Source organism: Zootoca vivipara, chromosome 3, assembly GCF_965207765.1.
Source record: "Zootoca vivipara chromosome 3, rZooViv2.hap1.1, whole genome shotgun sequence".
NCBI classification, from domain to species: Eukaryota; Metazoa; Chordata; class Lepidosauria; order Squamata; family Lacertidae; genus Zootoca; species Zootoca vivipara.
In genome coordinates, this window is record NC_142586.1 from 62,809,641 (window position 1) to 62,823,100 (window position 13,460).

The 13,460-nt window shown below is 43.8% G+C and overlaps 1 protein-coding gene across 2 annotated transcripts in view; it reads left to right on the forward strand.

Moving 5' to 3' along the window:
• The first annotated feature begins 8,195 nt into the window (after nt 1-8,195).
• The window catches only part of UST (uronyl 2-sulfotransferase), a 165,390-nt gene continuing 160,125 nt past the window's right edge, over nt 8,196-13,460 (forward strand). For both annotated transcript variants that reach the window (XR_015948989.1, XM_035108790.3), the window contains exon 1: nt 8,196-9,900. Coding sequence is in view for 1 of the 2 variants with exons in the window: in XM_035108790.3 (XP_034964681.3) it covers nt 9,627-9,900 (274 nt within the window). In the remaining variant the exon portion in view is untranslated. The remainder of the gene's footprint in view (nt 9,901-13,460) is intronic.

Below are 13,460 nucleotides of genomic sequence, written 5' to 3' on the forward strand. Positions count from 1 at the left end.
CATGAGTCTTTAATTACACCCTGAAGTGACTTTTCCTACTTCTGGTATATATATAGTGCTTTTGAAATACCACAATTTTGTCACATCCCAATAACATGCAGCTCAACTCTGTTCATATTAAGCATGTCAATTATTTGTCCATATTTGAACTTCATTGTTAAGACCTGTTGAAAGCCTAGCCTAGTTTTTTTCATTGCTCCATTCTGGATCATTCCATTAAATTACTGCTCTTCTTTCTATCATGTCCCATTTCTCTTTGTAAGAACTTAGCACAGTACTGGCAGCGGCTATTTTTCTTGTATTGGCCAAGGCTAACAGAGTGCAAACATGTGTTTCTTGTTTTCTCATTCTTCATAATTCATTTCATGCATTGTATTGGGGATATATTCAAATTGGAAGCTTCCTGAAAAGAACTTGTTACATGCACGATTTGGGGGTTCTATTCAAACAGATTTCTTCACCGTCTCCTTTCCAGTCTCCTGATAATTGTTATTCCACTGTTCAGAGCTATTTTTAACACTGCTTGATTCCTTCCCTACTATCAGATAAACAGTTTTTAACCAACTGAAGTCCCATATGACCATCACACAAAGGATCTTGAGATGTGTGAACTGATATTGGGTCTCTGGATATCCTGTTACACAAAACGTTAAAAAGAGGTATGTCCAGTACTTCCCAAAATCTGGCTCTTACAGTCTGGCAGACACTTTATTAACATTGGACTGAGTTAATAGGGCTAATCTCAGTATTTCAGTTTAATTGGTTGTAAAACAAGATGTTAGGTCTGGTGCCTCGTGTGAACTATGATTACATATTGTTGTTTTAGGCTGTAGTTTAATTAAAACCTGATAGAACAGTTCACGTGTGGATGCTGCTCACTCATGCTTGCTTTGCTCCTCACCTGCTCCTGACATTTTCCAGTCAGGAAGAAACAAATCACAGTGCTGATTTAGTGTTACATATGTACACACCGGCACCCCTGATTTCTTGGAGAGATACAAGCCATGAGCACTGGCTTGCACACAATGCTAATTCAGCACTGTTTGTTTTCTCCCAGCTGGGGGAAAGGCTGGAGTAGGAGAGGATTGAAGCAAGTACAACTGAACAGCATGTACTACTACATTGCTTCTTCACATTAAACCAGAGCTTATTTTTTTACTATGGCTCAATGTAGCATGTGAACCAGGCTATTGTGTGTGGGTGTATCTGCCTGCCTGTCCTGAGTGTATGGAACAGTGAGATAATATTTATTTTTAAATGCGGTCTTGAAAATATGGAATTAAGATTATGAGCAACTGAATAATCTGGCTGTAACAAATTGGCCACTGTCACAGGCCTTACACCCTCCCGAAATTTCCTGCCATGAATGTAAGTCAGATGATAACAGATAAGAGCCCAAGGTCTTCCAATAAAGCTCTGCTCTGGATTTCATCTCACATGGAAAATAGGCAGGTTTTCCCTAAACCTGGACTCAACAGATAGTATTCAGACTTTACATTCATTCAACAAGTGTACAATCTGTGTACACAAGTAGTTAAGCTGTGCACCCTCACACAGTTATTCACAGGCAATATTCAACAAACATACAATTGGTGTTTCTGTGTACAGAATACTTAAGCTATATGAATAAAAATGTGCGCACTTTTTGCACTTGTGCTCATTGTGTGAAGAAGCTAACATTCAGAAAGCAGGTTTAATTGTCAGATCACTATGTGGCAGCTTCTTAAAAACTTGCTGTATGACAGCTTGGAATGGGTTAGGATATTGCTTTGTTCAGCCCAAGTCGAGTAGTAACCTATTTTTACCAAGCTCCTTTGTCCAACCTTCTCATTTCCCCAGATTTTCACCAGGGGTGGCAGTGTAGAAACCACTTGACCCTATGGCATTAGCTATAGTGGGCTGCTTCTCTACATGGTTACGGTCGCTACATGATAAGGGACACCAGTGTTATTTTTCTATTTTTTAAAAAAGTGCCAAAACTCACCATGAACTTTGTTCTCTTTAAGAGTGGCAACAGTGCCCACCTGAGAGGTGCCAGAACTGAGTTCCAATGAGTTCTGGTTGGGGGAAAAAGCCCTAGGGGCCACTATGTGGTCAAAGGTTAGCCAAATCTACACAAAAGTATCCAGAAAAAAGAGTAAGGCTACAATGGAAGTAATGGAAACATAGCCATAATGGGGAGAATTGATAAGACAACCTTTGGTATATACTGTACTTCCTCAGGAAAATGGGAGCCAGCAGCCCAAACCCTCTCCAGGAATACAAGTAACAGTGGCCATAGCAGGGTAGCACAGATTTTCCAGAAAGTTCCAGCTCATTTATTCAAATAGCTTTTGTGCTACTTTTCAGGATCCTAGATCCTCCCAAAGAGCCTAGAGTAAGAAATCATACTGAAGCAATAAGAACTTGTTATCCGCACTATTAAAATCAACACATAGTTTTAGAAGCCAAGCCCCTGGTCAGCAGCAACAGGACCTGACAGAAAAGCAGAGCCTATGCCATATTCACAGTTACACCAGCCAAAGAGGAAGGTTGGGTGGAGCGGGGGAAAGGGCCCTGTGTTGTGCCAACGAGAATTGGAGGCAAGTGCTGCAGACACTTCGGGATTAGCAGTCTCCCTACTCACTCTGGGGGGTTCCAGCAGCTATCAGGCAGGAACAGAGAGGGGCCAAGTAGGACGGGTTCTAAAACATAAGAAGCTAAACTTTTAACCTTCTGCCAGTCCGAAAGCAGGCTTGGGGCCCTCTTTCCACGGCCTTCCCAATGCAGCCAGACTCACCTTGGCTCCCCATGTGGCCAGCGACCGCGTCCATCCCAACTCCAGTGCTTCACCAGTCCTCACAGGTGGCTTCTAAGCTGAAGCTCTAGGTTCGTTTTACATATATATATCTATACACACACACACACACGTACATGCACAAAGTCTCTCTACCTTCTTTCCTTTCCCTTCCCTTCCTCTCCTCTCTCAGGAAGGACTACTTCCTCTTTCCAGGTCAGAGGCAGAAGGGCCCTCAGCTGCCCACAGCATTTTAGGCATAATGGGAGGCACCTGAGAGCAGTTCTCTGGGGTTGGGCCAGCTCTCTTGAGCTTCAATTAAAACCTGAACTGGAACACATAAATCCAGGAGCAGATTCCCTAATATTAGGTGGACGATTAAGAAGAACTGTGGGCAAATCCTGAACTCTTTGTTCCCAATGAATTATAAAAACAAACATACCTTGCAACTTTGTAATGTGTGCCAAATGCATCTGTCCGTCAAGAGAAACAGTTTTCCGCAGGAGGGGCCATGGAGTGAACTACTTACCACTCCTTAAGAGTGAATTTAAAATTTTGAACATTTTGATCCTATAGGACACAGGCAGAGCAATCCTAACAGGAGCTGGGAAGGAGCAGAGTGGTGGATTCACAGCTGTGCTGCAAGCCTTCCTGCCTTTCACTGGCTGGAACAGAAGGTGCAGGAGCAGTCCTGCCACCTTGCTATGCCAGCTCTAGCCTGGCATAGCTGAGGGACCCGAGAATTGGACCCTTGGGGAACAGCATGCCTTTGGGTCCAGTTAATCCAAAATCACCAGAGCCCCACCTGTTTCAGGGCTTGCTGCTGCCAACAGAAAAACCACCAACTTCCTACTCCTCATTCCAAGGCACAGCTAGGTCCCCATCATGAAAGAACCCCAGCAGAGGAGACATCTACACACCACCCTAACTCTCCCTCCCTTCATAGGAGGGGGGACTAGGATTGCACTCTAACCTTTATTCTAAGGCACACTTACCTGAGAGTAACCCCCATTGAACACACCAGGACTTGTTTTTTAGTAAACACACATAGGCTTCAATTTACTTAAATGCGGGAAACAAGCTGTCTTTAAATGAATGGGATTTGGTTCATTTGCAGTGCTTTTCTCTTGCTGGATCATACTCATTGTCTCTCCACCCCTACCACGTGCATGCTGCCATAATCAAGGCATAATCATTTACAATACTGGAAAACGAGGCTCTGGATGGAAACTTGTAGGCCCAGATCAACTAGCTATTAATTTGGAACAATTTAAAAACAAAACAAGAGTTTTAGATGCTATTATGGTGTCACAGGAATTGAGAGGAATAGAAGATGAAATTACCAGCCATTTGTCAATCAAATTTTGTTGGCCAGAAGTATTCCTGCAAATGCACCAGAATGAAATTTGCATTTGTGAATAAACCACCTGAGCCAAATTCTAAGGCCTGAGGCAGTTTTATCTGTATAATAAAGATTTCATTGCCCCCCTCCTTTAATAGAAAATGTGGAGCAGAAAATGAATATAAAATGGTACGTTTATGACAGCCAAAATGATTGATTGGAAGAAAGTAATAGATGCTAGTTTCATTCTAATTTCCTCCTTCCACAGAAAAACCAATGACCCAGAAATGTGTAATAAATTAGCCAATTATCCTCAGATGTCAGGCTCTGCAAATGATGTAATCATGGATTTTACAAATCAGAACTGTCCAAAAGAGTAGTACGTCTTCCTGATTAAAATGTCAGCATAAAGTACAGTTTCTCACTTCAATTTCCACAGCTAAAATCAGCCTCTGTAATGGTGCAATATAATAATTAAATGAGTAGCAAACCTCACAATGATAGTCAACAGAAATTCAAAAAAAAATAATTCAGAGGTTTCAGGTAAAAATTTAATGTCCTAGTAAAGCTCAGCCAAAGTGGTTGCAAAATGTGCTGCAAAGTGCCCCCTCAGCTGCTCAAATAGATAGAAACTGTCATACACAGCATATTCCCATGCATGCCTACTCAGACACAAGTCCTGCTGAAGAAGGGACTACTCAGTAAGTGAGCATAGGCTGAAATTCTATACTCACTTACCTGGACTTACTTTTGAGCAGTCATGTATAGGGTTATGCTGTTAAAAGCCTACATATCATACAGAAATTGAGAGGACAAAGTTATGTCTAACTGTCAGATAAAATAATTGAGAATTATCGTAGAGATCTGCAGTCATCTCCAATAATGAACATATCCCAGAGATGTGGAAGTTGTTGTTGTTTCCCAGGTTTCCCAAAAGAAATGACACCTCAGTCTGGACCTGACTGATCCCAAGAGTAAGTTAATTAAAAGTTTGGTATTATGTTACTACTGGATAAACAGCTGTTAAAGTTCATTAACTAGAAAGCTATGAATTGGTCATATGGCTTTATTTTGAAATGGTGGATAGAGGGTGCATAACTAGCCCACATTGGACCTTGATTTTGAGCCCTAGCTAGCATGGTCAATGGTTAGTGATAACGGGAGCTGTAGTTCAGGAATGTCTAGAAGGGACCATGTAGATGGTATGTTGATTAAGGCCTCACCAAGAGATGGCTGGGCTGTACACAGATAAAAATGATGAGCAACATTCTCAAAAATAAAATCACTCCAATACATTTTTACACCCTGCTTTACCTATTTTCGTCTGCAGGCATTTAGAGGTGGAACAGTGTAGTGGTCAAAGTTTATTGCCTATTTTCAGATGTTTTTTCCTTAATAATATCTTATTGTTCTAGTGGTTAAATTGGGCTTGTGATTCAGAGTGGTTCATTGCACTCCTAATGTGAAGACTGCCTGTGGCCTGCTGTGTTTTTATTAATTTACTTAATTAATTTATGAACCGCTTCTTATGAAGCAATTTCACAGTACAATAAAATGTATCTAAAACAATTACATATATGAAAACATTTATAGTGGTGCAGCAATAAAACTGCTAGCACATTTACAAAGCTAAGCAGGGTCTGGTCTGGTTTCAGACTGGATGAAGAACCATATGCTCAGATTTCTACATTGCAGTGGGGTTGGACTAGATGACCCTGGGGTACCTTCTAACTCCAAAACTTTATGATTCTATCAAAAGTAATTTCTAACCCAATTGATACTGACTGAGATAAAAAAAACCTCCACTTACAAGGCTTGTTGAAAGGGGAAAGTTTTCAACCGATGCTAAATACACAATAGAGACAGTGCCTGCCTGGTATGTAATGGGAGGGAGTTTCAAAGACTAAGTACTAAAAGCTCAAGTCCAATATCATGCAAAAAGAACCTTGAGATAAAATGATTTCTAAATTTTAAATTGTTGTAATCCTGAAACCTGCTGCTGAAGGATAGGTAATAAATATTATTATAATAAAATCATCATTGTTTTGAATTTGCTCCACTAGCTAATTGGCAGCCGGTGCAATTATTTAAACAGCAGCATAATATGGTAGTGATATTCTGTCTCAGTGAGCAGTTGAGCTGTCACATTCTGCCCCAGCTGCAACTTCCAGGTCAACTTCAAGGGCAGCCCTACATAGAGCACATTACAGTAATCCAATCAGGAGCAAGGGATAAACTAATGTTTGACCTTGAACTTTATAATTTGCCCTGCATACCATTGGCAATACAAACAGGGCTGTCTTTAGCAGATGTGGCGTCGGGGTGCAAATATCCTCCCGGCGCCCCTAAATTACCACAGATGGGGGGGCGAAGCTGTGCACTGCCAGCCATGGGGTTTGTGGGGCGCAGCTTCCATCCTAAGCCTCTGTAAGGATCACTCTCCTCCTGCAGAGGCTTGGGAAGGAAGCTGCACGCCCGACAGCCATACAGTTGGCGGAGTGCAGCTTCCATCCTAAGCCTTTGTGGGGATCAGTTTCTTCCCACTACGGGAGAGCAATCCCTGCAGAGGCTTGGGAGGGAAGCTATGCGCTGGCCAGCCATATGGTTGATGGGGCGCAGCTGGTGGGCGTGCAGGGAAAGGGGAGGTCGCTGGCAAAGCCGCGCAGCTCCCCCACTCGCTGGGCGCCCCTGAGAGGCTGGCGCCCTGGCGCAACGAACCACTAAGCTCTATGGGAAAGACGGCTCTTGAATACAAATCTGAGGAGCTTCCCCCTCCCAACAAAAGCCTGCCCCCCTAACAAAAATCCTGGCTACACAGGAACAAACAAAAATCCAAATAAACAGTATGATGAGCAAGCTAGCTAAACTTTGCTTACCCAACCAGTGCAATGATAAATGGTGAGATGGGTAGAAAAATGATAACACGGAATGACCCATTCAAAACTTAATATGGTGGTACCTCGGGTTACGAACTTAATTCATTCCAGAGGTCCGTTCTTAATCTGAAACCGTTCTTAACCTGAGGTGTTTTCGCTAATGGGGCCTCCCGCTGCCGCCGTGCCACCAGCACTCAATTTCTGTTCTCATCCTGGCAATCTGAGGTAACTACTTGCAGGTTAGCGGAGTTTGTAACCTGAAGAGTTTGTAACCCGAGGTACCAATGTACCTTAATTGGTAACTTCTATCAGTATGATAGAGGTTTTCATATATCTACCAAGGAAAATAAAAGCCACATTATGCTGCCCTTCCTTTATTAAAGGATGATTTGGACTTTAAGAAGTTCTACAGTTAAAGTGTTCAAGTCAAGCATCTGCTAATGATTAAGGCAAGTAGTAATTTTTGCTCCAAATATTTGACTCTGGACAAAGGCTGTACAAAAATAAAACAGTCCAGAATGAGAGCTTGGATGTCGATTAAGAACACAACTAACAGAGCATTATAGGTAGGTAAACAAAATGATCGTGTCCTACCACTTCAAAGTGTTTGTCATATATTTAATATAAACAAGCTTTATTCTTTATGCCAATTGCATTTCATCTTTTTGTTTCATTCTGTTTAAGTTTTGTTTTAGAGTTCCTGCATAATTTCAGTGTTGCTGCCAGAGTCTAATGGGCAATTTCCTATAAATTTTCTTCCAGATGTTTATCATCATCTACTGGAAAACAGGATTTAAGTGTTTGCTTTGATATCTCAGGAGTAAGAGTCCACAAAAATGATAACTACAGTTTCCCTTATTGTTTTAGTATTAAATGTCTGAAAAAATAGCTTGAAGCATGAGAGTGGCAGATTTAAAATGAAAGGAAGCATTCAAAACATTAATCAAAAATAAAAACAATCATTTTTTAAAAAAATACCCTGCTCCTATATAAGTTAAGTTCCATAGTTTTATACAAAATTGTTTTGAAGAGAATTGTATTTGCAGCTTAAGAACATTCAGATTCACATCGGCATTTGTCAAGGCAATTACCTGCAGTCAAGGTTATATGTACAAGAATGAATGTAAATATAGCTTGCTATCCAGTGCTAATTAGAATAGTCCCATTTAAATAATCAGACATGAGTAAGTTCATTAATTTCAGTGCGTTTACTATGAGTATGACTTGGTTGGATATCAGCATAGTAACCAAATAGCAACTGTCCAGAAAAAGCTGCCACAACCTGCTCATATGGCATTAGCAGTGGGGATATTTGCAGAAAAAATAAGTACTGTAAAGGTTTTCACCTTGGATTGAATACAGTGGTGGATCTGAGCTAGCAGAAAGCACTGTGTCGTTTGCATGGCACTCAATTATGGATATCTTCCCGATATTCTGCAACCCTCCTGAACGATATCCTGTGCTGCTGTTGGTCTCCCAACACCCATAACCACTTTTTAAGGGGTAGCAGCAGGAAGGGACCATGAGAGGTGGGTTAGGGTGAGAGTGAGCTTCCTACCGTAAGTGAATGGGGATTTGAACCCTGGGTCTCCGAGGCCCCAATTCAACACTCTATTTACACCACATTGGCTCTATAGAGATATAACTTGCCTATCTCACATAAAGGCCATGAAATGGATTCTTTTCCAGTTCCGGACCCTGAAATCTACACCATGGCACGTGGCACAAAGCAGCTGTATAAAAACTGAACATTTGCTTTATTTCTTATAGTTAGGCAGATATTGTGATGATTGCAGTTCCTCAGACATATGCTGCCTGCCTGGCCTACATTGCTATAAACCTACACTATTAGTGTCAGGTGTGAAAGTTCCCAATGCGAACTGCAGTAAAGTTTTCGCATGGATTAACAGCGTTTGGGTAAAGTTCAGTTTCCAACTCTTGTTTTGCATTTAGGGGCTTTGCAGGCAGTGCTAAGTTAAGGGCACTAGGGAGGAGAGCTACGAACGTGATATAGCGGCAAGTAGGGAAAGAAAGAACCGCGGGGGAGAAGGAGTTCGAGCTCTGCACTCTGTACATGCGCTTGTTTCCGGGCCCCGCCGGGATGTCGGCGCCAGAAGGCAGCCTCTAGGGGTCGCTGGTGCGGCAAATAAAGGCCGCCTCTGGGGAACAAGAGAGGGAGAGAGGGAGGTGGGCGGGCTGAGGAGACGGCGAGGAAGGTGGCGGCGGGGCTGCGGCCGAGAGCGAGAGACGCAAACAACTTTTTCGCAGCGAGTTGCAGGCACCGGCCCGTCGTGCATGAACTGTAACCTGACACTGGAGCGAAGAGAAAGGGAGCGAAGCAGCGGAGGAGGAGGAGAAGGAGAAGAAGCGGAGAAGAGGAAGCCCCGCCAAGGAGCCGCCGAGGGGGATGGTGGTTGCCGCCGCCGCCGCCTCCAGCCGCTCCTAGGGGCGTCCGGCACCCGGGCGAAGCCGGTAATGGGCAGGAGGGAAGCCGCCTGAGCCTCCGGCGAACTTTCCCCCACCTTCACGCCGGGCAGTCGGAGCGGAGCAGGCGGATGGAGGATGCGCTCTGCCCGGCGGGCTGTCTGAGCAGGAGGCGGCGGCGAAGGAAGCGACGGGGGCGCCGACGACGATGAAGAAGCTGCTGCTTGCGCCGCCGCCGCCGCCGTGCTACAGCGCGGGTTTCCCGGAGCCCCGTCCTCATGTGGCCCCGCAGCCCACCGCGGGGGCTCCCGGGCAGGGAGCGGGCTGGCGGCGGAGGAGGCCCCTCTCGCTGCTGCCCTTCCTCTCCCTGCGCGACTACGGCTTCTGCATGGCCGCCTTGCTGCTCTTCTGTCTGGGCTCCCTCTTCTACCAGCTCAACGGGGGCGCCCCTCGCTTTCTGCTGGACCTGAGGCACTATCTGGGTAAGGAGGGCGCAGGGAAGGATGAGGGAGTGGGGCTGCTGCTGCCCGAGGGAGGACGACGACTCCGGATATAGGGGTGGGGGTGGGGGGTGAAGAGCGAACCGGTAGCGCCTCGTGGGCTTGTGTGGTGAGTTGTGAAGCGAGCCGTCTTCGTTAAGGGGGTCTGGAGCTGGCTTCTTCCCACCCTTACTGGACGGAGCTGGTTTCTTCCCACCCTTACTGGACGGTGTCTGTGCTATAGTTCTTCAAAGTTGGTACGTACCGTAGTGCTGTCCGCTGTCAGGAGACACCCAACCAACTTCTTATTTGGCGTCTTTACCATTCTACCTAGTGAAAGGGTCTAAGTTCTACTAGTAAGGGTTGGAGGGGCGTTTGTTCCCAACACACAAACATGCAAGAGCAAGTGGCATGTTTTTCCTCACTAGGGAAAACTGCCGCCTTATCGAGTAGCTGTGCGCCTGCAGCGGTCGGTTGCGTTGGTAAATGGTCGCATTTGAATCGAAATGTTTGAAAACTTTTTGCAGTTGGGAAGAGTGTCTTGGAGTATTTCGGTTGCATGCCCCTTCGTCCCTCTCGTATTCCATTAGACCGTATGAAGGAGGAAGTGGGGGGGTCCCTTTTATTATAGCTGCTGCTGCTGCTGCTGCTGCTGCTAATCGTACAGAAGATGGTGCTTTTGATCAAGACATTGAAAGGTCATTTGCTTTGCAGTTATGTAGTCCGGTAGTGTCAAGTCCAGGGATGAGGCATGCATCTGTGGCCCTCCAGTTGTCGGACTCCAACCCTCATCATAGCAGTCAGACAAGGGGGTGGGGTGGGGAGTTTTAGTCCAACAGCGGCTGCAGGGCCACCGGTTTCACAGCTGTGGTTCAGTCCAACATGTAAGTCCTGAGGTAAGAGTAAGATATACTCCAGACATTCACTGCAGATGCCTGCCTAGCCTTTTAATTCAAGGCAGCAAGTTCCATTGTTTCCTTAGGCTTGTTCCACTGACAAACTGCTCTTCTAGAACAAAAATACTTCATCCAGCATTCGGTATAAAAGTTCTCCCCATCTGCCCCCCCCTATAGTCTTTTAAATGCTTGAAAATTGTCAATGGTGATCCCCCCCCCACTAGTCTAAATCAGGGGTTCCCAACAAAATTTTCTCGAGGACCCCTCATCGAGCCGCTATTGTGACAAGGACCCCCATTAATTCCTAATCCTAAAATTAAAAAGTGAGAGCCAAATTAAGAGTCTTTTTATATTTTATATTTATACGTTTTTTACAGTTCCTCTTCATCTGTAGGCCTTTGTCGTTTTAACGAACCACTTTTTAAGCAACGGTCCATTTTTAACTACGCGAACTGTAGCTTCCATGAAAAACAACGCTTTGTTTACAAACACTACTGTTTTGCAAAGAGGCAACACGCGCCAGGGAGGGGGAGAAGACAGGGTACCTGCGCAGTAGCGCACAAATGAAGCTGACGCGCGCAAAGCATCTTGGGGAGGTGAGCGTTAGTAGAATGAGCACGCTGCCTCTTTGCAAAACAGTAGTGTTTGTAAAGCGCCACCTAACGGCATACAGCAGAACTACTGCCTCTATCTAATTCTAGTTTTGCGCTAGACTCTGCTCATGCAGGAAGCGGCCAAAACAAAAAATCTGTTATCATACGAAATATATTTAATATATTTTTTATTCTAATAGCATCTTGCGGACCCCTCTGGCATAGCTCGCGGACCCCTGGGGGTCCCCGGACCACCTGTTGGGAACCACTGGTCTAAATGAACCCATTTCTTTAGCAGGAGCAGCTGGCATGCTTGCTAATTTGCACTCTTATCTTCCATGTGGGGACTTTCTATTTGAGTGTTGGAGGAGCTGCCTGCATGTGTGTTGGAGAAAGGAGGAGGAGGAGGAGGGGGGTGTCCTTAAGGTCACCCTTGGCCTGACCACAAAATAAATCATTGTGGTTCACAGCCAGTCCCAGTGGTAAAATAAATGTGAGCTGTGGACTGACAGTTAGAATTAAGAGACTGCTGGCAATTCAAATGACAGTATTACTGGATTAAGTTGGCTACAATGAATATTAAAATAAGAATTTTACAAGAGCACAACATATTACAATTGGGCTGAACTGGCTATGGCAGGACAGCAGTGTTGGGCAAAATACGCACCAACTGAGTGGCAACAGCGGCAGGGTCGACGAAATAACAAAGTCGTCTTCAGTATCTTTGCTTGCTTTTATTTACAATTATATACAACACACTCCTCTACTCCTTTCCTCTCATTTCACAATACATCACCACCACCACACCCATGAACCATTTGGGTAGCTTAAATACAGAATTCAAAATAGTCAATTACCCAATCACATTAAAGTAAGCAAACTCTACCTTCAATTATTCAAATTAGCAAAAGCTCACAGGTGTGCTATCATTCAGAACAAGGTTACAAACACACATCTCTGTGTAGCACCATTGACCACATCAGTCTTAAAGGAAAAACCTAACAACCCCCTGCTGGTCAATGATGTGTAGCAGTAACATTCAGCATCTTCTGTGTATGTTTAAGATGCGTAGCTGTTGGCAAAGCTTTTGTGAAAATATCTGCTATTTGCTCTAGTCCAGCTACATATTCAAAAGTAATAATTTTTTCATTAATCATTTGTTTTTCAAACTCCAAGCGTAATCGTAACGTTCTGGTACGTTGGGTATTGCCTTCTGACATCAAAATGGCTATTCCACTTTGGGAATCAATGTGCACGGGTATTGGTAATTTTACTTTTATTTTTAGATCTGCAAACAACTGCAAAAACCATTCAATGTCTCTAATGGCTTCAGAACATGCACAAAGTTCACTTTCTGTGGTTGACATACAAATTATGCGCTGCCTGCGTGTTCTCCATTCAAATGGACATTCATTGTATCTGTAAACAAAACCGGACACACCTTTATATTTGAAATGTTCAGATGCATGAGATGCGTCACAAAAAATATCGAACCCTGTGTCATTATGCACCTTAAAATGTAGCCTGTAATGCAGTGTGTGTTTAAGATAAAGCACCACTCTTTTTAACGCTCGAAAACATTGCTTGGTTGGATTCTCCACAAATGTGGAAAGAAAATTAAAACTGAAAGATATGTCTGGTCTGGACACGCGCTGAATAAAGTTCAGCTTCCCTAATATCGACCTGTAAAGTGTTTTGTCATGAAAAGGTGCATCCTCTTTAGTAAAAGTAAATCCACATGTTAATGGGGTTTCTTTTCCTTTTGCGTTCTCCAAATTTAGCACTTCTATTAAATCTCTTATTTTTGCAGTTTGATGTACAGCAAAGGAACCATCTGCTTCCCTGTCTATTTGCATGGACAGGTAATTCTTAACTTTCCCCAAATCTTTTACATCAAAACGTTTACCAAGTTGAGAAAGAAACAACTGGTATTCCTTTAAATGTTTACATGAAAATAATAAATCATCAACATAAACGGCCAATTTGACAACAGAATTACCACATTGTTTTGTAAAAATGCAATTATCAGCTTTCCCCTGCACAAATCCAAATTCAATCAAGGTTTGTTTTAAAG